The sequence below is a fragment of the Erinaceus europaeus genome, chromosome 18 (assembly GCF_950295315.1).
Source record: "Erinaceus europaeus chromosome 18, mEriEur2.1, whole genome shotgun sequence".
Classification (NCBI taxonomy): Eukaryota; Metazoa; Chordata; class Mammalia; order Eulipotyphla; family Erinaceidae; genus Erinaceus; species Erinaceus europaeus.
Genome location: NC_080179.1, coordinates 7448148 through 7474458, shown reverse-complemented (window position 1 = coordinate 7474458; position 26311 = coordinate 7448148). Strand labels below are relative to the sequence as shown.

Below are 26311 nucleotides of genomic sequence, written 5' to 3'. Positions count from 1 at the left end.
ATTGCTGTGCGCGGTAAGCATTAGATTGTACCAGAATGGGCTGGATTTCATTTCCCTAAAACAAATAATTCTAAGTATTTTAAACGAACACTGAATGGAGCATTGTGCTTTTAAACAAAATATGGAATACTTAGAAAAGCAAGTCTGGGAATCGTCACATATTGAAGTCAGTTTTATAACTAGTTAAGTTTGAGATCTCTGTGCAAAATATCCTAGGAGGTTGGTAATATGCATTGTCTCTGAGACAACTTTCATTAGAAAAGGGTAAAGTAGTAAAATTATCTCTTTATTCATTAATTTGACCAAGGAATCAGCACTGAAAAAAAATGTATATATGGGATTGGTTGTTAGAAGGCTTAGAAACTCTTTCTGATTAAGGACTGTTCTAATTTTTTTCCTGTTCAACCTTATTCTATATAGGTAGCTAAAAAATCAAGCTTTATTGATTCAAGAGGTAAGTAAAGATAAATACTCATAATTTTGTTACTTGTAGGTATACAATTTTGGCTTTATGGTTCTTAAATTATTGGTCTTACATAGCTATAAAAACCATGATAATACTGGAAAATAAAGGCTGTTGTCAAATGTTTTTTCAGTATAAATTGATATAAACATGTAACTTATTGTTTTGTTGTTCCTAATGAGTTGTATTACATTTATTGATATGCAAATGTTGAACCATCTCTACTTCCCAGGGATGAATTCTCCCTTGGTCTTGATGGATTATTCTCTTTAATTGTTGTTTTTGTTACGAGTCTTTGTGTCTATGTCCTATAAGTCTATAGTTTTAAGTCTATAGTTTTCTTTTTTGACATAGCTCTTTCTTGTTTGGGGGATCAACTGATATTTCCTTTTCTTTATTTCGTTTTGTTTTTTTGATAGGACAGAGAGAAATTGAGAGAGGGCAGGAAGGCAGAGAGGGGGAGAGAAAGACAGACACCTGCAGACCTGCTTCACCGCCTGTGAAGCGACTCCCCTGCAGGTGGGGAGACGGGGGCTGGAACCGGGATGCTTGCTCAGGTCTTTGTACCTCATACTCTGTGCACTTAACTGGTGCACCACACCCAGCCCCCAACTTTTTCTTTTCCTTTTTTCTTTTTTTTTTGCCTCCAGGGTTCTCTCTGGGGCTCAGTGTCTGCACTAAGAATCCGCTGCTCCTAGAGAACATTTCCCCCATTTTGTTTTGACCTTGTTGTTATTGTTGTTATAGATGCTATTGTTGGATAGGACAGAGAAAAATGGAGAGAGATGGGGAAGACAGAGAAAAATGGAGAGAGGAGATGAGAAAGACAGACACCTGCAGACCTGCTTCACCGCTTGTGAAGCGACTCCCCTGCAAGTGGGGAGCCGGGGGCTCGAACCAGGATCCTTATGCCGGTCCTTATGCTTTGTGCACATGTGCTTAACCTGCTGTGATACTGTCAGTCCCCAAAGTGATACTTTCTCATAGAGTATGTTTGGCAGTGTTTCACCCATTTTAATTTTCTGTAAGCGTTTGAGGAGAAAGGATGTTAGTTATCTGATGAAAGTCTTATTTTTATTACATTTTTATATTTTATTATAGCCATTTGGCCCTCGGCTTTTATTCTTGGGAAGACTTTTGATTATTATTTCATCTTTTGCACTAGTGATTGGCCTATTTAGGCTATCTACTTACTTTTTAAATTTTTTAATTAGTGGTTTAATAATAGTGTTTTTCATAAGATTACAAAGGTAAAGTTCCAAACCTTACCCAGGATTACAGCTCTGTGCCCTACCCTCCCACCTCACTGGCTTCCTCACCAACCCCGTCAGGTAGCCACCATAATTTTCACAAAATCCTAGTGACAATTTGACTAGTTATTTTATTTTATTTTATTTTTAATTTTAATTGGATAGAGATAGACAAAACTGAGGGGGGGGAACATAGCGAAAGTGACAGACACCTGCAGCCCTGCTTCACCACTTACGATGCTTTCCCTCTGTAGGTGGGGACCAGGGACTTGAACCAGGTCCTTGCCACTGTAATGTGTGTGCATAACCAGGTGTGCCACTGCTTGACCCCCTTCTTTTTTTACTTTTTAACAAACTTATGTGTTTTAGTTCTTTATATGGCTCATATGAGTGAAACCATTCAGTAGTTATCTTTCAGAGAAATGCAGACCATTGAGGGACAGACATAAACTATAGTAACAAGAGTCTTTGACCACAAATATCAAATTAAAGAAACTCAAGGTACTATAGATGATATGAAAAATGAGAAAAACAAAGGTGGAAGGAAGATTAAAAAGTACTAAAAAGAAAGTGACGTTCAGAAAACATACTGTATGCCTGTGAATGTGATATGCATAAAAGTAGTGTGTAGATAACCATATAAGTATATTTAAATACACCTAAGAGTGATTTTTTAAAGTTATTGTTCTCGTCTCAGTTCTGTGCTTGCTTGAACTTTTTCTATTCATCTGTCCTATCTCTCCCATACTAAAGTTGTCTCATATTTCTAAGGCTTGTGTTCTTGGGTCTGTTATACTTTGTGTCACCTTGTTGAGAATTAAATGGTCCTTGTTTCCTTCTTTGTGGCAGTGTACTACCAGCAATCACCTTTAGTTTTCTTTTTTTATTTTCTTATGCCTGGTACCTTATTGAGTGCTAGTTCATATTTTATATCAGAATGATAATCTTGCAGGGTAAAGTATGCATGGCTGGTAGTGCTTAATCTTTAAAACATTTAATATACCACTCCAGTCTCTCCTGGCCTACATGATTCCTAGAGAAAACTCTGATGCAAGTCTTGACTATGGTACTTTTATGAGTCGATCTTTTTTTTCCCCTAGAAGATAGTATTTTTTTTTTCTTTGTCCTTGACTTTTGATTGTCTCGCAGTGATGCGTCTTGTTATAGGCCCATTTGGGTTTAGTAATTTGGGAGTTATCTCTGCTTCCTGAAATCTATATCCTGACCATATCCCAAACTTGGAAAATTTTCAACAATTATTTCTTTGAATATGGTTTCTGCTTCATCCTTTTTCTCCTCTCCTTCTGAAACCCCTATAATTCTGATATTTGGTTTTCTGATAGAGTCTTCAATCCTTCAAAGAATAGTCTCATTTTTCCTAAATCTTTTAAAAAATTTTTAAAAATATTTATTCCCTTTTGTTGCCCTTGTTTTATTATTGTAGTTATTAGTGTTGTTATTGATGTTTTCGCTGTTGGATAGGGCAGAGAGAAGTGGAGAGAGGAGGGGAAGACAGAGAGGGGGAGAGAAAGACAGACACCTGCAGACCTGCTTCACCGCCTGTGAAGCGACTCCCCTGCAGGTGGGGAACCAGGGGCTTGAACCGGGATCCTTACTCCGAACCTTGCGCTTTGTGCCACCTGCGCTTAACCAGCTGTGCTACCACCCAACTCCCTTTTCAAACCTTTTTCTCCTCCTCCTCTGAAGTCCAAGAATGTGGTCAGTGGGGCTCTGTTGCACACCTGGCTAAGAACATGCACTATAGTGCAGTACGACTTGGATCCAAGCCCCTGGATCCCACCTGCAATGGGAAAGCTTCACAAATGGCAAAGTAGAGTTGTAAGTTTCTCTCTGTCTCTCTCCCTCTCTTTCACCCCTTCTCAACTTCTCTCTGTCTTTACCCAATAATAAATAAATGAATTTTTGAAATAATTAAAAACAAAGAGTGGTCAGTTTGTCTTCTATTTCTGATATACTCTCTTCTAAGTTGGTAAGTCAGCTTTCATGACTCATTATTTGAGAGTGGAGTGCATTCAAAGTGTCCTTCATACCCGATTTTCGAGTTTTCCATTTTCCTATCAAGTGAATTTCTGAAGTCATTTCTCAATTTTGAATCCATTTCCCCAGATTTCTTCAGATTTCCTGACCATGTGTATCCCATATTCTTTCAGAGCTTGTCTGGATTTGCCTCATTAAGTTTCTCACCCACATCTTGGTTTTGCAGAACCAGCGCTTTCCTAGTTTTACTCAACTGTTTTGCTGCCCACAGGTGGTGCTGGGTTCTGCTTTGTATCTATGTGCATGTTGTGAAGGGAGGGGAGGAATTTTGAAGAGTGATGTAGAACTATGGTGTCTGATGTCTTTAAACACAACCCTAGTCTAGGGGGATACCAGACCTCCCCCTCTTCCCAGACGGATTCTGAAAGTAGGATTCTATGGTGAGGTCAAAGTCACTTCCCTTCCCAGTCTGATCCGAACTGCCAGGTCTGTACAGCAGCTGTAACACTTTAGAGTAGACTACCCTGATGCCATAAGAGTATAGAGTTGAGTTCCCTGACTCCTCCGAATGGTTCCCTGGTGTTTGCTCAGGAACCTGTGGCTTCTACAGTAGAAAGTGACAATAGTGAGTTGGTCCCTGAGTGACTTCATGCTGGCCCTTTAAAACACCACATGAATTTGCAGAAGTTGCAAATATTAAAAAAAAAATCAACATGAGAAGTTATCCATGTAAAACTTGTCTTTAAAAACAGTGATATGTCACTGGAAAGGTCTTGTTATTGTTGGAGATAATCAGCCCAAATTCCTGAGTATGATGATCAGTTGATGTGGAAGCTCATTCTCGTGGAGAACAGCTAATTGTATATAATAACTTTTGAACTTTGTTCCAGTAGTTCCACATTTACTTAACAGCATTTATTCTTTCTCTAGGCACTGTAAACATCTCAAATCAAGAGCCAAAGGTTTCACCTCAAAATTCACCCACAAAAGTATTTTATAAATTTTCAAAGTCTTATTTTGATTCTCAGAAAGATGAGGTGTGTAATATCTATACTTCTTATATGCAAATAATAAGCTAAGTACAAGTTTTTTTATTTTTTTTTAATTTAAGTTTCTTTTCTTTCAATATTTATTTATTTATTCCCTTTTGTTGCCCATATTTTATTGTTGTAGTTATTATTGTTGCTGTTGTTATTGATGCTGTTGTTGTTGGATAGGACAGAGAAAAATGGAGAGAGGAGGGGATGACGGGGGGGGGGGGAGACAGACACCTGCAGACCTGCTTCACCGCCTGTGAAGCGACTCCCCTGCAGATGGGGAACCGGGGGCTTGAACCAGGATCTTTATGCTGGTCCTTGTGCTTTGCGCCACGTGCGCTTAACCTGCTGCGCTACCGCCCGACTCCCGCTAAATATAGTTTTATGAACATTATTGGTAAAACACTTTGTTCATGCAGTGATCATACAGAATAACTTTATTTCATTAAATTAATCATGTTATAGTTAAGCCTATCTTAGGATAATCTTCTTAGATATAAAGTACAACATGCTTATTAACATTATGTATCTGTGACTTTTAAAAAAGAAATTAAGATTTTATCAAACTTTGTCTAGTACGTAGGATAATACTTTTGGTGCTTTACCCAGTGCACCACTGTATAGCTCCTGTCTGGTGCTGACGGAAAAAAGATCTTTTGGTTGGCAAGATGGCTCATTTGGATAGAAAGTGTGCTTGCTTTGTCACAGTGCACATGACCGGCCCAGACTTGAGCCACACTGATGGGAATTTCAGTGTTATGGCTTCTGTCTCTCTGCCTCTTGACTTTCTACATGAAAAAATTAGCGGGAAGAAGTTGCATTAAAAGTACAATATCCTGTTTTGAGAATATTATGTACAGTTTATCATCCCTTTCAGACTTAGAAAAAAAAAGTTAAAGTTGATTACACTGCATTTCCCACAAACTTGAGCAGGCTTGAGTCTTTAATCCAGTCTAGAAAGCTATAGCCCTATATATTTAGATTAGTTGTTCCCTGGCCTCAACTTTAATCTTCCTCTCTTATTTTCTTTGGTTAAAAAAATAATAAAATAAAAATAAAAGTGGTCCAGGAAGTGGCGCATGCATGAGGTTCTGAGTTCAATCCCTTATAATGCGTGTCTGGTTCTTTCTCTCTCCCCTATCTTTCTCATTAGTAAATAAACAAAATCTTGTAAAAATTAAAAACAACACCTATTATTTTGTCCCAGTGAATTAGTTGACAGTCTTAATAATGAATGTACTCCACAGATAAGGAAGAGTTGACATAGCAGAGTTGCAACTACTATCTTTAGAAAGGCCTGCTTCCAAGATTGACCTTTAACTAGTAGCTGTAAACCTGACTTTTCTCACCGTCACTAACTGATACGATTTTGCAAGCAATGTAATTTTGTTGTTCAACTTACTTCTTTATGGAAAACTGGAATATTGATAAACACTAAGATAGCCTCATGATAATCCTTCAATAAAAGCTTTGCGTGCTAAGTTCCTAATAATTTTTTAAATTATTTATTCATTTATTATTGGATAGAGAATGAGAGAAAGGGGTGCTCGGGATAGAGAGGGAAAGAGACAGAAAAACACCCACAGGCCTGCTTCGCCACTCGTGAAGTTTTTCCTCTGCAAGTGGGGACCAGGGACTTGAACCTGGGTCCTTGTGCACTGTCATGTTTGTGCTTAACCACCTGCGCCACTGCCTGGCCCCATGGCTTTCTTTATACAGCAAGGTTGTGCATGCTACATTAATTCATTCATTCATTTTATTCATTACTGGGGCAAAGGGTATTCTCAGATATGTCCTCTCAAGAGAGGTGTAGATCATAAGGAAAGTTAAGCATGAATTTTTGCAAACTCAACCTGTGTTTTCTTCTTATATATCATTCTGTATTTTTTTCCCTGTAATGCATTTTAGATATGAGCATAATTATATGCTGAATCCTGAGTCTTTGCAGACCATCGAATGCAGGTCTGATAGACCTCCTTTGATACAAGTGTAGACTCTTAAAATCTTTAAATAATAGATTTAAATATTACAAAAGTGGTTTACATTACTTAAAGTTTGACATTTAAGATACTGGGTTGTCTGAAGTCATGACAGTTTTCTTTGCAAAAATGCATCAAGACTTTTCCAATAGTGTAATATTTCTCAAAAATTTAAAATGCATAAATAATTGATGTTCAAGTCTTGGAAATGATCTTTTGAAGATGCTTACTTTGTTATTTGGATGCTATAGAGGGAGGCAAATCCTGTTCTTAATGAAAGAAGAAGCAAGAAGTTAAACCAATACCCTGAATCTGGTAAGTGCTACCATCTATTCAGTAAGTCACTCAGCATATTAGTTACTCTCTCACTAACATTATTAAGATGCTACTTTTTGTCAGAACTGATTGCTAAATCTTGAACACAGAAAATCCATTACTGTTACCCAGGATTGTTATAGAACAGTGAGGAGACATTTATGCCAATAGCCACAGTCCAAATGTAAAAATAAATATAAAAGAATAAAGTAGTAGGCAAGAATACAGATCAGAAGAGAGAAGAAAAAAACAAAAAACAATAGTGTCTAGGTCTACCAAGTGGTCGCATATGAGACATGACGTATGAGAGAGGGGTTTTCTAGTTTAATTTTGAGAAAATTGACAATTTTACTGTTAACCGTTCTCTTTCATTGATTATTAAATACGTTTACATTTGTTTAGAATTTGCGTTGACTATCGTTTCATCAAGTAATTTATCATTTTATATATTGTTATTAAGAGAATATCTTTCACATTTATAGGTAGGTACCTAATGCCAGAGAAACACTCTAAAGTTTTCATCTTTTTTTTTTTAAGTTTTTTAAGTTTTCATCTTTTATCCAATTACTTCACCTGAATATTAACTAGAATTTTAAAATTACTCCCAGAGGTTTTACTCAAAATTTTCTCTCATTAAATTAGCTAGCATTTACAATACTAAGTGGTCATGGTGCTTAACAAAACTTGTTGTATTCCTATGAAATTCTGTCTCATTTCTTCCTTTCCAATTTCAGTTCCTTTTTTTAATATTTTTTTTAAATAATCTTTATTTATTTGTTGGATAGAGACAGCCAGAAATTGAAAGGAAAGGGAATGGTAAAGAGGGGAGGGAGACAGTCTGCAGCTCTACTTCACCACTTGCAAAGCTTTCTCCCTGTAGGTGGGGACTGGGGGCTTGAACCTGGGTCCTCGAACATTGTAACATGTGCACTCAACTAGGTGTGCCACCACCCGGCCCCCAATTTCAGTTCCTTTTATCTAAATTCCAAATGCTATTAGGACTCCCAAGTCTACATTTAATAGTAGTGATTAGAGTGACCATCCTTATGTTACTAATATTAGAGGGAAAACCTGGTGAATTTATTTTTCCTTTGAGTCGGATGTGACTGAAGGCTTCACATATATAACTTTCATCATCTATCACTTTCCTTCTATACACATTCTATTTAAGACTGCTATCATGAAAGGCTGTTAAATCTTGTCTAACAGTTAGCATTCATTGCAGTGATCATACAATCTTTGTCCTTAGTTCTGTCCACTTAGTATATCACATTTATTTGTGGTTGTTAAAAAAAAAATAAAAAATAAAAAACCTTTTACTTCCTGGAATAAATTCCAATTGGTCATGGCAGATGATTATTTTAATGTGGTGTTGAATTCTATTTGCTGAGGATTTTTTTCATCTGTGTTCATCAGTGATAATTGGTACACAGGGGTGTGTGTGTGTGTGTGTGTGTGTGTGAGAGAGAGAGAGAGAGAGAGAGAGAAAGGGGGAGAGAGAAAGGGGGAGAAGGGAGAGAGAGGGAGAAGGAGATAGGGAGAGGGGAAAAGGGAGAGGGGAGAGGGAGAGGGAGAGAGGGAAAGGGAGAGAGGGAAAGGGAGAGAGGGAGAATGTGCACTTGTCATCTTTGTCTGGCTTTAGAATTAGTATGACACTAGCTTCATAGAACATGTTTGGAAATTCCCCTCCTATTCAATATTTTGCAGAAGAATTTAAGAACAGATAGTGCTTCATCTTTAGAATTTGATAGTGACAACAGTGAATCTGGAGCTTGCATTTTTTTATTCGTATTGCTACATCTTACTCGTATTGCTGTGTAATGATCTTTTTTTTTTTATTGTTGTAGTTATTTATGTGGTTGTTGTTAGATAGGACAGAGAGAAATGGAGAGAGGAGGGGAAGACAGAGAGGGGGAGAGAAAGATAGACACCTGCAGACTTGCTTCACTGCTTGTGAAGCGACTCCCCTGCATGTGGGGAGCCGGGGGCTGAAACCAGGATCCTTATGCCAGTCCTTGTGCTTCGTGGCACGAGCACTAGACCCGCTGCGCTACCCCCTGACTCCCTGTAATGATCTTATCTATGAGGATCTGGGGACTGAGGCATTGCTTTCCATGTAAAATGTGTTTGCGAGTGTTATCCTCTCTTCCAAATTTTGGAAGAGTTTGCAAGGAATAGGTGTTAGCTCTTTGGAAGTTTGTTCAAATTCACTAACGAAGCCATGTGATCCTGGACTTTTCTTGTGGGGGGGATTTTTTTTTTATTCCAGTTTCAATTATATTACACAGGATGGGTAAACTCAGACTATTGATTTCTTCCAAGTTCAGTCTTGAAAAATTGATTGATCCTGAACATGTGTCCGTTACTGACTAGGTTGTTTGATTTGCACTGAGACGTTCATAGCTCTCTCTCCTGATCCTTTGCATTCCTTCACCTTCTATTATACTTTTGCCTCTTTTAATGTCTTGCTTCTTTTATTCATATATGTTCTCTTTGTAAGCCTATTTTATTTATAATTTCTAAGTAAGCAGATCTTTGTCTCATTGATGATTTTTATGGATCCTCAATTATTTATTTTTTATTATTTTTTGTAATTTCATTTCTTTGAAGGTCTTTAATTTGCTTGTTCTTATTCACATAGTTCTGTCAAGCAGAAGACTAGATTTCTATTTGAGATTGTCCTTGGATTTTAATCAAAGAAACATGGCAGTCGCTATGAACATTGCTTATTTATTTATTTTTTTAAAAATTGTATTACTTGGTCTATTGCTGGGCTTGGTTCATGTGCAATGAGTTGACTGCTTCTGCCACATTTTCCCCTTTTTTGATAAAGAGGGAAGGAATAGGAAAAGAGGCAGAGAAAAAGAACCACCTACAATACTGTTTCAACACAGATGAAGCTTCCCCAAGTCAAGTTGGGACCATTGGTTAGAACCCAGGTCCTTGTGCATGGTAATGTGTGCACTCAGCCACAGCCCATCTCCAACAGTGCCTTTTGAAAAGATACCCCTATTTTAAAAAGAAAAAGACTTAATTATCTCTATAGAGGAAAAAGAGTGAATGAATGAAAAAGACAGGTCAGAGGGGGCTGGGAGGTGGCACACCCATTTAAGCCCATAGAGTGCTATATGCAAGGATATTCCAGGACCGGCTCCCACCTGCGGGGTGGGGGGTGGGGGGTGGGGGGGTGGGGGGGAGGGGATGCTTCACAAATAGTGAAGCAGGTCTGAGAGTGAGTGTCTCTCTTTCTGCCTCTTATTGTCTCCCCTCCCTGCTCAGTTTCTTTCTGTCCTGTCCAGTGAAAACTCCATCTCAAACCCAGGGAGATGAAAATGTAAGAAATCCAGTCTACCTAACTTAACCCCTTCTCCAACGACAGACTTTATTCTACTGGGTGATCTTAAAAGTTATGACGTATTTTTTTTGTTTTTCATTTTTATTTATAGAATGGAAATATTGATAAGACTATAGGATAAGAGGGGTAAATTTCTTCATTCTTTCTTTTCTTTTTCTTTTCTTTCTTTTTTCTTTTTTTGCCTTCAGTGTTATCACTGAGCTTGGTGCCTACACTGCAAAACCACTGCTCCTGGAGGCCATTTTTTCCCAATTTGTTGCCCTTGTTGTTGCCATTGATGTTGTTGGATAGGACAAAGAGAAATTGAGAGATGAGGAGAAGACAGAGAGGGGGAGAGAAAGACAGACACCTGCAGACCTGCTTCACTGCCTGTGAAGCAATTCCACTGCAGGTGAGGAGCCGGGGGCTCGAACCGGGATTCTTATGCTGGTCCTTGCTACCGCCCATCCCCAACTTGTAAGGTTGGTTGTTTTTTTTTGTTTGTTTGCTTGTTTTGACTTTTGATAGTTTCACAATGATGTGTCTTGGTGTAACTCTCTATGGGCTTAACAATTTGAGAGTTCTATCTGCTTTCCGAGCATCTATTTCCTTACAGTTTCCCAGTGTGTTGAAATGTTCTGCCTAAATTCATCTGTATATGGATTTACTAAAATCTAGTGATGGAATTTTGCCAGATGGCATGCAAAGCTAATTAGATAACACTTAAATTTGGAAGCTATTAATGAGAGGAATAACAATAAGTAAATGTTGAGAAAATAGTAAACAATATATTGAAAAAATAAATTGTCACAAAATCAGTGTGAGGGGTTGGGAGGTGGTGCACTGGGTTAAACACACATAGTAAGAAGTGCAAGGACCACCTTAGGATGCCAGTTCGAGACCTGGCTCCCCACATGCAGGGGCGGGGGGGGGGCATTTCACAAGTGGTGAAACAAGTCTGCAGGTGTCTGTCTTTCTCTCTCTCCTCTCTCAGTTTCTCTCTGTCCTACTATATATATATATGTTAAAATGATATATATGATAAAATGGCCTTTGTAGTGCCAGCACTGAGTCCCAGCAATAACCCTGGAGGCAAAAAATGTGAATTAAGGGATATAGTGATTAATTTATGTCATAGTGAGGGAAAAAGAAAGAATAAATCTTTAGTTATAACAATTAACTTTATAGTGGAACCATGTGTGGTGTGCTTCAGAAATATTCTAGAAGGATATACATTCACATAAGCAAGTTTTCATTGATTTCTAAGTTATGTAACACGAACAAGATCTAAAAGATACACATCTTCATCTTTGTAACAAACTATAGAAATGATCCCTGAAAGTATAGTCTTTTGGGAGTCGGGCTGTAGCGCAGCGGGTTAAGCGCAGGTGGTGCAAAGCACAAGGATCGGCATAAGGATCCCGGTTCGAACCCCGGCTCCCCACCTGCAGGGGAGTCGCTTCACAGGCGGTTGAAGCAGGTCTGCAGGTGTCTATCTTTCTCTCCTCCTCTCTTGTCTTTCCCTCCTCTCTCCATTTCTCTCTGTCCTATCCAACAACAATAATAACTACAACAATAAAACAACAAGGGCAACAAAAGGGAATAAATAATAAAATAAATATTTAAAAAAAGAAAGTATAGTCTTTCATCTTTGTTTATTGGATAGAGACAGGCAGACATCCAGAGAGTAGGGGGAGACAGAGCGGGAGGGATATAGATAGGGAGAGAGAAAGACACATGTAGCCCTGCTTTGCCACTCACAAAGCTTTCACCCTGGGGGAGGGGGGCAGGGACTCGAACCCCGGTCCTTGTGCATTGTAACTTGTGCACTCAACTAGGGGCACCACCATCTGACCCTGAAAAATATTTTTAAAAGGGTACACGACACTTCAGGCAAAAGAAATAGCAAAACCAAGGTTCAATATCCACAATATATATATAGTGGTACTTTTAGGAAATTTGAACTTTATTTCTGAATACTAGACTACAGATGGGAAACAAGTCAGAAAACAGACTGAAGAAATTGAGAACACCATCAGACCATGGGTTGTACTTTAAACCTTGCTAAGAAATCTGAACTTCAGTAGTGAAGACTGCAGAGAAACGGATGGTGGCAGCAGAGAAAGAACTATTCTAGGATGTTCATTACCATCTTAGGAATTTCTGGGGGATAACATTAATGGGTTGTAATTTTATTTTCCGATAAATAGGACCTCAGGCTCATCCCACATCCCAGGGTATTTTTCCTTCTCAACATTTCTCAAATACGTAAGTACCTAAGAAAATGAATGTCATTGTAAACTAATATTTTAATGACTGTGTTTGTGCTATTCAGGAGCCAGTGGTTACTTGAAATCTTAAAGTCTATCTTGGATGAGTGGGATCTCTGCCATTTGCAGACTCTCAGTACTAAGGATATACTTTCCTCTTCAGATTACTTTTGGGGGCTTGGACTATTCCTTTGCCTTCCTTCCTTTTGAAACAGTTACAGTTCCTCTGTGGTTTTCTTTCTTTTTTTTTTTTTAAGATTACCGTCTTCTTTAGAATGGTGACAACTAATAATTTTCAGTCACTTCATTCCTACCAGCTGCACTGCTGATGTTTTTAGGTAGAAAGAGACACAGGAACAGGGGCTAGACAGTGGCACAAGTCATTGTGTGCACATGTTACCATGTGCAAAGACCTTGACGTAAGACCCTGGTCCCCACTGAAGCTTCACAAGCAGTGAAGCAAGATTGCAGGTGTCTTTTCTTTCTTTAGTTAATTTTTTTTCTCTGTTTCCTCTTTTCTTTCTCTCTCTCTTTCTTTCTCTCCCCCTCTCCTTTTCCCTGTCAATTCCTCTCTGACCTATCAAATAATTATTTAAAAAAATTAAAACATGGGGTCAGGCAGTGGTACACCTGGTTAAGTGCACACATTACAGGGCACAAGGATCTCGGTTCAAGCCCCTGGTCCCCACCTGCAGGGCGAAAGCGACACATGACTGGTGAAGCAGGGCTGCAGGTGTCTCTCTGTCTTTCTCCCTCCTGCTCTGCCCCCTCCCCCTCTCTATCTCTCTGTCTCTATCCAGTAATAAATAAATACAACTTTAAAAAAAAAGATAACTTTCAAAAGTGAAAACATGACATGTAGTTATATTAAATGAGATATAAAGGAAGAGCTATCACAGCACAGAAGCTTGCTGCAGTACAGCAGGGCCCCTTGGTGACACAAAGAGGACTTGGACCTGTGGCATTCCCATGGCAAAGCAGGCAGATTCCTAGGTGAGCTGTCTCACTGGACCAAAATAGTCATCTTCAGTGATGAAAATCTCAGGTTTCTGGAATATAAACTCGCAGGACTTGAGGATTTTTCAGTCCTTAAATCTTGTAAGTCACCTATTTGGTTGATATTGATGAACGGTTACCTCAGTTAAGAAAAGGAAGGAAATAGGGCAGAGCTGTGTCTGCCTAGTCACCACCAACATTTTACTTTATTTTATTTCATTTATTATTGGGTAGAGACAGAATTTGAGCAGACGAGGAGGAAAGAGGGAGAGGGAGAGGCAGAGGCAGAGGCAGAGGCAGAGGCAGAGAGGGAGATGGAGAGGGAGACCTGCAGTCCAGCTTCACCACTTGTGAAGCTTTCCGCCTGCAGATGGGGACCAGGGGCTTGAACCTTGCGCACTGTCATATGTTTAGCAGCATCCACTCAGCCTAAAACCAGAAGGTGAACCAAACATAGCCAAAAATATTTTGTGAGCTCTGTCCTTTATCTGCATGTCATACTCCTCTTGTTCTAATTTAACTCCAGACTTTCCTGTAGATGTTATTCACCTCATCTCATCTATCTATATGTCCTTCTCTATTCCTTAGCTTTGTTTTTTCTAATATTAAAAAAAAAGCCTCCAGACAGAATGTATTATAGAACTGACAAGAAAACTGAAGAGCAAGAAATTAAGAATTTAAGCAAGAAATTAAGAATTAATAAATTCTTTATTCTTCCCCCAAAGAACTGCAATGCAGGCATGGGTAGGTTGGGCAGGAAGTAGAGGTTTAAGATAGATACTTTTAGTTGGCAGCTGCAATTCTACTTCTCTGAGTGATAAAGCAAATTTCTGAATCCAAGACCCAGTATCACAGAAGAAGAGAAGCAGACAAATAAAGTGATCTTTACTGATTCTTTTAGGTATCTAGCAAAACTATCTGCAGTAAAAAGGAAAAGACAAGTTCAATAACTAGAAAGTTTAGAAAAATTACATAGTTTTTTTACCCTAAGTAATAATAATGTGACCATCCTTTCTTTACAGGGAACAGAACCGTCTACAAAATTGCCTGCAGGAAAAAGTATGTATCATAAATTACACAGATAAAACCGCATGAATCATATGAAATTGTAAATCCAATGCTGAATAATTACTTAATGACCTTAGTCAACTTCTTTACACTTTTCATTTCTTCTTTAAAGACTTTCTGAATGTTGTGGATTCAAACCCCTGTCTACATGTAATCCTATAATATAAACATATATAAAAAAATTAAATTAAAATAAAAAAGACTTTCTGCTAATTTTAAATTCCATAATGTTTTAGGTTATGAGCAAAAGATAATGTTGTTCATCCAGGAAAGGGGTCTCTGAGTTTGGGGCATTCAGGAACTCTGTCATCAGAAAACACTATCAAATTTATCAATCTCATCCTTTCATAAGAAATCACTAAGTGGGGCCGGCTGGTGGCGTACCTGGTTGTGCATACATGTCACAATGTGCAAGGACCCAGATACAAGCATGTTTATTTTGAGGTATACAGTTACCCCTAACTTCTGGATATATGTATACATGTGCCCAGTCCCCTAGGCCCTAGCCTGTGTCTAGGATCTGTAATTTTGCTAGGGAAAGCACCATCTGAAGCAGAACCAGGCAGTTCCATGTATTAAGAAAGGTCTCACTGGATTATTGGAGTTGGACAGTTGACATCTCAGGCTTGGCATCTCTGTGTATAATCTGAAGAAAAAAGGCAGCAGCGGCATAATGTAGCCTGGTGGCATTGGTTGCATCGGTTTGGTTGAGGTATAACAGGATAAGGGATCAAGAGAAGAAGGATCAAGAAATACAAGCAAAGTCCCAGAGGTTCCAGGAGTGGGAGAAGTACAGAGAATGGGAAAGGCTCTTTGTAGTCCTGCAATTTTAAAAAAGCCACAGATGGGAGTCGGGCGGTACCGCAGCAGGTTAAGCACAGGTGACGCAAAACGCAGGGACAAGCGTAAGGATCCCAGTTCAAGTCCCCTAGTCCCCATCTTCAGGGGAGTCGCTTGACAACTGGTGAAGCAGGTCTGCAGGTGTCTGTCTTCCTCTCCCCCTCTCTGTCTTCCCCTCCTCTCTTGATCTCTCTCTGTCCCATCCAATAACAGCAGCAATGACAACAACAATAATTACAACAATAAAAAACAAAGGCAACAAAATGGAAAATAAATAAATATTTTTTAAAATAAAGGCCATAGATAATAATTACTATAACCAAGTTCATTGGGAGCTTGTTTTTCTTTGAAAATCCTATGGTTGATATTTATCTTACTATATTTGATCTCACCATTTTTTCTGTCATGTAATAATATCTAAACAACAATACCTTAGATAATGATAGGACCAAATGAGCCTGAGTCATCTGGTCTAAGGTTGTAGATAACTTAGTGTTAAAATAACAATAACAAAAAAATAACAATAATAATAATAAATAAACAACAACAAATGCACATTTTGAACTGCCTGAACAGTTAAGCCCTAGGTCTGGATTTAATCTGTTTAAAAATTTGATACATTAAAGAAATATATACTCAGATTAAAATGTAGGCAGTTATAAACCTTCTACCTAATTTACTTGCATGAATTACAAAAAGAGGCATTTGACTCAGAGCACTAAATGACAAAGCAAAACATCTGTGCTCTCCTTTAAATTTTAACAAGCATATATGTTAAACAGTTTTACAAACTGGATATAAAAAATTAAATGTGAAAATCTGAATAAAGAAAATTTACCATCTTAAAAAGAAAGAAATGGGGAGTCAGGCGGTAGGCGCAGTGGGTTAAGCGCACATGGCGCAAAGCGCAAGGACCTGAGTTTGAGCTCCCGGCTCCCCACCTGCAGGGAAGTTGCTCCACAAACGGTGAAGCAGGTCTGCAGGTGTCTGTCTTCCTGTCCCCCTCTCTGTCTTCCCCTCCTCTCTCCATTTCTCTCTGTCCTATCCAACAACGATGACATCAAGAACAACAGTCATAACTACAACAGTAAAACACCATGGGCAACAAAAAGGGAAAAAAAAAAATTAAAAGAAAGAAATGGGGAAGAAAGAAGGCTATTTGTTACTTTACTTTTTTACTAAAAAGTTAAGTTTTTCCAAAGTCAACTGTTAGGACATGTGAGGTATTGTGAAATCCAATGAGATGTATGCAGAAGATGTATGAAATAAAGAATGACCCATCTTAAAAATTAGCCTAAAATCCTGGGAGATTTTTGTTGGCTTGTTTGTTTGTTTTCTTGATAACAATGTTAGTATCCAACTAAGTACTACTGAGTATGAGATCTGTCCCAGAATAGATAAGGAAAGTTGTTAAGTGACTTTCATTTCACTCTCTTCGCTCTCCTTTCCAGGTAACTTCTGAGGAGCTGAATAGCATAATTCAAAATGTGATGACGTGGGTCGTGGCTACGGTGACCAGTATATTATACCCAGCCATAACAAAGTATGAAGAAAGAGTTCGAAGCAATGTGTATACAGTGTCTGATGGATCTGTCCTTTCGTCAGATAGCTCCAGTTTCTGTAGCACATGCAGTGAAGAATTTACATACAGAAGCTACACATCTGCAGCGACGAAAACACTTCACGGGGAGCCCTATGCGTTTGCAGTTGACATATCACTAAGGCAGCCACCCACATCTTCAAAACCACCGTCTGCCCATCTGAAAAGAACAGTCGTAGAGAACACACCTCAGATGAAAGGACAGTCTGTAGCACCTGAATGTAAATATAATAGAGCCAGAATGCTATGTACGTACCCTAGTCTCAGAACCTGTAAATCTGATAGTCAGCTTCTGACATCCTCTGACATAAGCAAACGGAAATCTAAAGATGCCGCCACGGAAACAGACAGCTTGGGCAGCAGCCTGGTATCTGACAAGAAATTCAAAAGCGAAATGAAGGATTTAAGTAATGTTTTTGTGAACTTTAAATGTAATTTGAAAGGGGAAACTGAATTGGTTTTAGAAAATATTTTTCAGGAGATACTGTCTGATTTAACACAGGTCATCCCCTCAATTTCTTCTGTTACTGCTGAAGTATTTGTTGACCAGAGTGATCCTGAAAAAAAGCACTTGTTCCCCAGTGGTAATATCTCTTCAGCAGCTTCAGAGATTGTGGATAATATACTTGAAAAATTACAGTCTGCAGTTGAAAAGAAATGTATTGAAATCTATTCCCAAGAAGACTTGTCTATCAACATGAGCCCAGGCTTACCACTCAAACCAGGCTTCCCCCTCACTAGAGAAAACCTCACTTCAGCAAAACAAAAACCTTTAAAAGCCCCACAGCATTATGCTTTGGAACCAATGCGTGATATTGCAGAGGACATGGTGCATGTAATTTTAGAAAAGCTAATAGCTCTTGCATCCTGTAAAAAGAATGAACTTCCTCCTCTTGAAGATACAACCGAGTTTTCCTGTCAGCAAAGGATGACAGACCCAAAATATATTCTCCATAAGAAATCTGATAAAAAGAAATGCAGTCCTGAACTCGATGTGGCAAATGTAATTAATAAAGAAGAAGTCCAAAAATTAATATCCAGCATTCTATCGCAGTCCTCTTTGGTTGGCTATGTAGAAGAAGCAATCAGCATGATATTGGGGTATGTGCAAAATGAACTTAATAATGAGAGAATTTTTGCATCTGAAGAGACAGTAGTACTACTCCAGCTACTTGATGAGCTCTTCACTCAGCTCCATAAGGAGCCAGTAAAAGCAAATGTTAGAAAAGGTAGGCGATCTAGATGGAAGAAACCTGATGTTGAAGAAAAGTATAGACTCACAGGCACTAGACTGTGTCAGACTAGGAAACCTGGAAAGCTATTTCCACCTATTAATGTGCCTGGAATGGTCCTTTATTCTGAAGATGACAGTGAAGAAATAGACAAGATTGTAAAAAATGTTCTGGATTCATCTTTCAGAGATGAAAAAGCAAATATAGAAGAACAGATTCCTCAGCATTGGTTTACAAAAAGAAACACTGATTTTGAACATCAACTCAGTAGCAAGCCACCTCCACATTTTGCCTCTAAAAAAAGCCAAGTTGCATTTCCTGGCGAAGAATTAAGGAAGGGGGTCTCACTCTTTACCAATAAAGAATTTCTGAAGGAAAAATCCTGTTTGAATCAAGACATTTTCAACCAAGATCAAAAGTATAAAATACAAAAGACTTCAGAAAACATAATTAAAAGTATTTTGACAGATATGCTCAAAAATTTCCCTTCTGCTTCTTCTGGTCATTTAGATGGAAAAACCGGCTTGAAAGATGCATTTCCTGCCTCAGAGAGACAATTGTCTCCTCGTGAATGCATGGGGCAGATATTCTCCATGTCAGAAATTAGTACCGTGGCTAAAGAAATAACAGATGCTGTGTTAAATATACTGGATAAGGCATCAAGTTACATTCCCAGTACCGCCAAAATTTTCAGTTCATCATCAGTTCATCAAAGTTTTAATGATAGTTCTGACTTGCCCCCAGGGGTCAAAGAAGGACCAAATAAAAAACCATTGAAAATATGGTTTGACAGTGAAAAGAAAATGAAATATTTATCCTCACTTAGTTCAGATTCTTCTCAGCCTTCACTGTTGAAATCTGAAGAAAATGAACCTCACCCTGTAGATGACATTAATGATGAAATCACAGACACCGTTTTCAGAAGGTTGAAATTATTCATTTGTCCAAAATTGCAAAAGGATTTCAAACCTTCACTTGTGGACCAATCTTCATTCCAAGCCCAACTTAGTAACTACACAACTAAGGTAGTCAATATCGTTTTGCGTGCCATCCAGAATGAACTGGATATTGATAAGAAAAATCTAAATGCTAAGAAGATAGATAACACCAAAACCATTCCAGGGAAAAGATCTTTGGGTAAAAATGATGAGTTAGAATCCGTTCTCTTAGAGCTTGGTGATAAGGTTATGAGCTCCCCATTGTTGTCTTATATTTGCGATATATTATCAAGCGAGCAACCAGATAAAAGCAGTATTCCACTGCCTTCAGATAAACAAAGTTTCCCAACTTCATATGGATTCAACAATCTTGATACAGAAGCCACTTTACCAAACAGACAGTATAAAAAATCATTCTATAAACAATTGGCTACTCCATGTAATCTCCATAGCATCTCTAGTAGAGAAGGCCTCAAGAAGAACGCCAAGTTGCAAGTGTTAGATAATATTGGGGAAACGCTACAAGAAATGTTATGTAAGTTCATAGGGGTCCGCCCTCACTCTCAGCCTTCTTGTAAGCCATACAGAAAAAAGATGGAGGAGAATCAACAAACAGCTCCTGAATTGCAATCTAACATTCACCGAATTTCTAATGCAATTCTGGAGTATATCCTTGCAAAACTGTGTGACATTGACACGGACACCAGTTCTACAAAGCCTGGATGCACGACTAACTCAGAGTCTCTGGATATTGACAACTTATCATTTGCTTCGATTATGGATGAAATGGCCAAATGCACTGACATAATTTCTAGCATAGTTTCCAGAATGGGTCAAACAGGTAATAATGAGATGCCTAAATGCAAGGGGAAAATCATTAACCCTATGACATACAAAACAAGGAAGACACAAGAAATGCACGCAAATAAACTGAAAGCTCTCGCTTCAGATATTCTGAATGTGGTTTTTGCTAAACTAGAAGGCTTCGCCAACGGAAATATAGAAACCCTGGGTAATAAGAATAATGGAAACAAAGGCAGCAATAGGAAGGACTTGGAAAGCGAAAGTGGCAACATTACTGATGTGTATGAAGCGCCAGTGCAGTCTGCTTTATATAAGTATGCAAAGAAGGTGTCAAGAACTATTTTGAAAGCTATTCAGACAGAACTAAACACGAATTGGTTAGATTTAAGGACAAGTGTAAAAACACCACCACCTGAGAAACAAGGGATTAAGAATCTACTGCATTTGATTCTAGATGCAGTATCCCCAGAAATGTACAGTGAAACTGAATCTGAGGAGAGGGGAATCGAATATTACCGATACCGGCCAACCTATGGAAATCATCTTCCTGGAGGAGCTCAATCAGATTCATTTCTAGAGGAGGATACCTATGCTGAGCAAGAGTTGGCTAGAGAGGGAACATCAGTAAGAGATGAGACTCAAGCAGATTCTCTGAAACAATGGGTTCTAGAAAGAACCTTGAACAAAATTGAAGTGAAACTCAGAGAACCACAGAAATCTCCAATCATCCCCATTATAAGAAATATTCTGAATGAAATTTTTCAAAGTGCTTTGGTCAAGCAGTTAAATATGTTTTCTCTTCCACATGCTCATTTAAGTGGCATATCTCAGAATGTTGATGAACCCACTGCTCAAACATCTATTCAATATGTAGATAAAGTGCCAGGTCCTTTAGTGTCCGAAACAGATGTAACCGTAGTAGCAGATGACGTTGTTAGAACTGTGCTTCATAAACTTTATACAGCTGCCATCACACTGAGAAATGCAAGTGAAAGTAGATATAAAACCATCACCTTTTCCACAAATGTCTCTTTTCGGGACAACACTTATGAAAGAAAACCATCTATTACGGTGCTTGATGAGAATCCATGTACCCTCCAGTCCAGAATCAGTGTTAACACGCAGACTAATGTAAATGTGGTTGATGACATTGTACAGGCAATACTAGCAAATTTAGAAACATTTGCAACTTCCAAAGTAAAAGCTCTCTTCTGTCCCCAAATCAACTTCACAGTACCAGTGCCTTTATCGATTCAGACCGATAAGACCGCACTAAACAAAGCACTGTCAGCCAGAGAGTCGTATTCTGATGATCCATTTTTCTCTTGCTCAGCAGAAAAGGCCAACTCACTGTCTCCAGTCTCTTTAAGTAAATTAAATACATATGCAACAGAAGTGGCGAGAAAAATTTTACAAGGAATCAAACACGAGTTAGATAAAGAGAGGGAACGTTCTTTCATAACTCATAGCATTGTAGTTTCTGAGAGCATTGCAAGTCAGATTGTTAATACAATGTTAGACATCGTTTCCTCTAAAAGCAAATGTGACAGAAACAATTCTGACAAAAAGAGTGATTCAGGCCGGGAAGAAGGTGTTATTGAAAAGCTATTTAATAAGAATGAGTATCGAAAAGTACTTCAGTTTCAAATACAAGATACTATTGAAAGCATATTATGTGATATTTACAAAGAAACACTGTCCCAGAATAACCTCTCATTTACCACACCTACTCTGGAATGCAGCATGGCTGGTACACATAGGGAGACAAGTTCTGAATTATTCCTTGAGAATGCAAATAAAATTATGCCAAAACTTTCAGTTCCTAAATCAGATGTCATTTTGATGTCCAATGATATAATTGATATTGTTCTTCATAATCTCAGTTCAGCTGTAATGCTTGGTATCAGTGAAAAGGCCTCTACTTCTGCAAGATTGCCCATAGCTCTGTGTGATATGTTTCCAAAAGTAGACTATCAACAGCTTCCTCTTACAGAGTCAAAACGAGAGAGAAAGGCAGAGTGCCTTCCATCATCCAGAAGTCTGAAATCAACTTATACAGAGGGTGAACAGATAGCTGTGGTGGAGAAGAAAAACACCCAGAAATCCCTTCCTGACCCATGTGAGGAAAATGCTAACTTCATCACTAAAACTATTTTTAACAGGTTAGAATCTTTCGCCACAGAAAGAATTGATTCGTTAATCACTCTGGCCATCCAATCTACAGAAAAGTCATTTGTTAGTCAAGAATTGGAAAACCATACACAAGATAACAGCATTGTTCATGAATCAAGCCAAATAGAATCAAATGGGGACGTTCTGAAAATATCAACGGAAAGTATTTTCAGCCAAGAGCTTACAGAACCCGCTTTCACCAATTACAGGGAGAAACTTGGGTCAACAGTACATCTCTCAAAAGCTAGTCTTAAGGAATATGCTGACATCATTGCCAGCGCCATTTTGAAACTTATTAAAGATGACTTAGACTTGGAAATTCAAAAGGCATACACATATCCAAATGATACTTCATTCCAAGAAAATATCATTGTCAGTGAAATTGTCAACAGCACATTGAAGATTTTATATGAGAAGAGGTCTGTAAATGAAATTACTTTTTATTCAAAAGATAATTCTACCTTATATTCACGACTCACCGTAGCGAATGAAATGCTACTTGGACAAAGAGAACATGAAAGAAATACCAGAATATCTCTGATAACAAAGTATCCACTAGAACAAAGCCAAATGGCATTGGAAAAGAAAAGTCAGAGAATTGTTTTGGAAGAAATATTTATGCAAAATGAAGAATCAAAACAAAAGGAAAAGACCGCGTTGCTTAGCTCAGTGAAAAAGGTTTTAAATAATGTCTATCAAAGAATAAAGGAAGTCATAAGCCACTTGCCTCCATTTAGTGAAGTGTCTCATTTTGTACCTAATTCTAAAATCAAGCTATTAGATATAAAGCAGAATGACATCTTTCAGTCACATAGCAACAGTGTTGCAAATGACATGATTGAAAGCGTTTTGGAGAAAATGTACTTTGCGGTTGTGACAACGGTCTATGAGGATACAAACAGTAGAGAAGTAGAAGGATCTGACAGTGATCTCTCACCCAGAAAAACGCCAAGCATGAGAGAAAGTAAGCAAGAAGGAAAAGGAAGTAATGCCGCTAGGTGTACGGTAGCACAGGTTTATCCTTCCGTGAGCACTCAGAATGCCTCTCTGTCAGAAGACAGTCTACTGCAGTATTCCCTGTTGCAAGTGGAAAAAGATTTAGTCCAGATGGTTCTCATCAAAATGGTGAATTTTATCTCACATCATCTAGAAGAAACCTTGTCCTGGGATGGTTCTGCTGAGTTGTCGCATGATTCTAAAGTGATCTTGAGGAGCACTCCTAAAGTGGGCTGTAAAGCAAGTGTAAAGGCAAGACCAAAAATTACTCCTTTGGTGAAATGTAAAACAAAACAGAATCTGGTATCTAGCGGTACAAAGGCCAAAGGGAAGGCCAAATTAGGTACTGGGGAGAAGACACTAAAAGATATCTGGTCCAAGACTGTTACTGTGTTATCACATATCGTACCAGCCAGTGATGCCAAAACTTTATTGGAAACAAAATTGCCCACTTCAGAACTGAAGATGCACGCCAAAGATATAGTAAGTAATATTCTGGAAGCAGTCGTGCGGGAATTTGGAAAGGTGGAGCACACTAGAGCGATGCTAAATGTTAAAAGTGATCAAATCAGTGCAGCGTGTAAAATAGTGGGCACGGTTCTGCAAGGAATATACGCCACAAGTAACCACACACTGCCTTATCCAGCCAGATTGTCACATTTGGATGATCTCAAACTTTCAAAGGCAAATATAGGGGCAGAGACCCTTTCCAAGCCACGAGCATGTTTTTATTTGGAAAACGTTTCTTCACAGTTAGAACAGATTTTTCCTAAAGAAGGTATATTTAAAAAAACATTTGACAAGTGGCAAGCAGATTCAAACGACATGGAAAATGAAAAACGTAAGCTGTTGCTGACAGCTGAAAATATTTTGACGGAAATTTCAATAAGAGCAAAAGAACTAGAGTATTCTCTTTCGCTTTTAAATTTGCCACATCTCGAGGACTGTGAAAGCAAGTTCCAGAACCATTCGAAAGGAGATTCTTCTAGAGCTGAAGATACCAAAGTGCAAATTAATATGTTTGGCAGGGAAATTGTTGAAATGCTATTTGAAAAATTACAGTTGTGCTTTCTGTCGCAGATGCCTGCTACAAGCAGTAAAGAAACCCTAGCGAACAGGAATGAGCAGCACACGGCTAAGAGGGTCCTCCACAGTGTAACCCTCAGTAGCGGCAAGACACAGGATGAGATGTCTTTAGATTCTAGCAATCAGATTGTTCAAGAGATTGTAGAAAGGACGATAAACATGTTAGAGTCATTTGTAGACCTGCAGTTTAAACATATCTCTAAATACGAATTTTCCGAAATAGTAAAAATGCCTATAGAAAACCTTTTCCCTGTCCAACAGAGACTGTTAAGTAAAAAAACATTGCCAAAAGTACAACCCAGGAGGAAGCTGTCTGAGGAGTCCAAATCAAGCACCGTTTCTAAAGAAAATATACAGAATACCCTTTTACAGGTTCACTCATTCCATTCAGAGTTATTTACATATGCTGTTAATATCATCAGTGATATGTTGGCTATAATCAAAAATAAAGTAGACAAAGAAATCAGTCAAGAGGAGCCATCATCAGTTAGCACATTAAAAGAAAACATTGCAGTGAGTGAGATTATCGGCATACTCATTGACCAGTGTAACCATTTCCACGAGTCTTTGATTCAGAACCTTCCCAAGGAAAATTTGTTTCAAGGAACAGAAACCACCAGCTTTGTTAACCAGGTTGAATTAGCAACAAATAGGCAAATGTCCACACCCCAGTTAAAGGAAGTTAGTCCCAGGAATGTGCCTTCACAAATCAATGTACCTGAGTTTGTGTTTTATTCAGAGGAAACTATGGAAAAAATACCTACTTCATCGAGCTTAACTTCCTGTGCTAGAGCCTCTGTAGAGAACTCCACTGAAAGCTCCGAGCAGATGGAGAAGCATATTTCAGAAAGAATGCCATCAAACATTAGATACAAAACACAAGAACACAGTTCAAGAACATCTAACTTTGACCATTTCGATCAGGTCATGGAAGGGGATCACTCTCTCCCTGAAGGTAGTATTTTACAAAAACTGTTTAAGAAATCAAATGAATCCACAGAAGCAACATTAAAGGAAGTGATGGCTTTCATAGAAATGGGAAAAGGGGAAAATACAAGACTGTTTCAGTATGAGACTCCAAAACCCACTGCTGAGCCAAATAAAATCTACACAAGTGTTTCACCACTCAAAATATGCCTGGCTGCAGAAAATATTGTGAATACTGTGCTATCAAGCTACGGCTTACCAAGCCAATCACACACTAATGAAAACATGGAAACGATGAAGCCGTTTTTCGTATCAAATCAAAACCCTTGTTCTGTAACGTCTGCTGGACGAAAGAAAGAGGAAAAATCTTTGACTAGACTGTGGGGGAAGAAGTTCAGCAACATACCTGAAGATGAAGGCAGAAATCCTGGAGCCAGCATGGAAGATTTTTCCTTATTGAAGAAATGGAAGACTAGGCTATGTCCAGAAGTAAAGGCTCTGAAGGAATTTGAAGTCATTGCTTTTGCTGATCACGAACTGGGTCCAAATGAAATTCACTTGGTAGCAAGACATGTCACCACATCCGTAATCTCGTATTTCAAGAACATGGAAACTAGGGGTAAGTAAAAGATAATCTAGTGTTCTACTATGAAATTTCGCATAATCTGGGGGGAAAAATCGATTGATTGAAAAGTTCTGACCGAAATTTTGCTTTTCCTGAAAGTAAAGTAGCTTTGGAGTGGGTATACTTAATTACCAATCTATTTACATGTTAAAGAAAGTGACACATCTCCCATCAAATCTAAAAACATCCATGTGAGAAGTTTTTTTTTTTTTTATCTTCTGCAGATGAGAGAGAATGGGGCTACTTTAAGATGAATTTTATTTATACTTTATGAATGAGAAAGAGACGTAGAGCAAAGCATCGCTCAGTCGTAAACTGTGCTAGGCATTGAACCTGGGGCCTTAGGCATGGAAAGCAGGTAGGTGCTTTACCTGCTGGGCT

General features: G+C 38.4%; 1 protein-coding gene across 1 annotated transcript in view; it reads left to right on the top strand.

Moving 5' to 3' along the window:
- The window catches only part of FSIP2 (fibrous sheath interacting protein 2), an 83539-nt gene that overhangs the window by 26502 nt on the left and 30726 nt on the right, over positions 1-26311 (top strand). The window contains exons 11-16 of the mRNA XM_060177611.1: positions 421-454; positions 4642-4748; positions 6979-7042; positions 12587-12644; positions 14665-14701; positions 17002-25924. Coding sequence (XP_060033594.1) covers positions 421-454; positions 4642-4748; positions 6979-7042; positions 12587-12644; positions 14665-14701; positions 17002-25924 — 9223 coding nt within the window. The remainder of the gene's footprint in view (positions 1-420; positions 455-4641; positions 4749-6978; positions 7043-12586; positions 12645-14664; positions 14702-17001; positions 25925-26311) is intronic.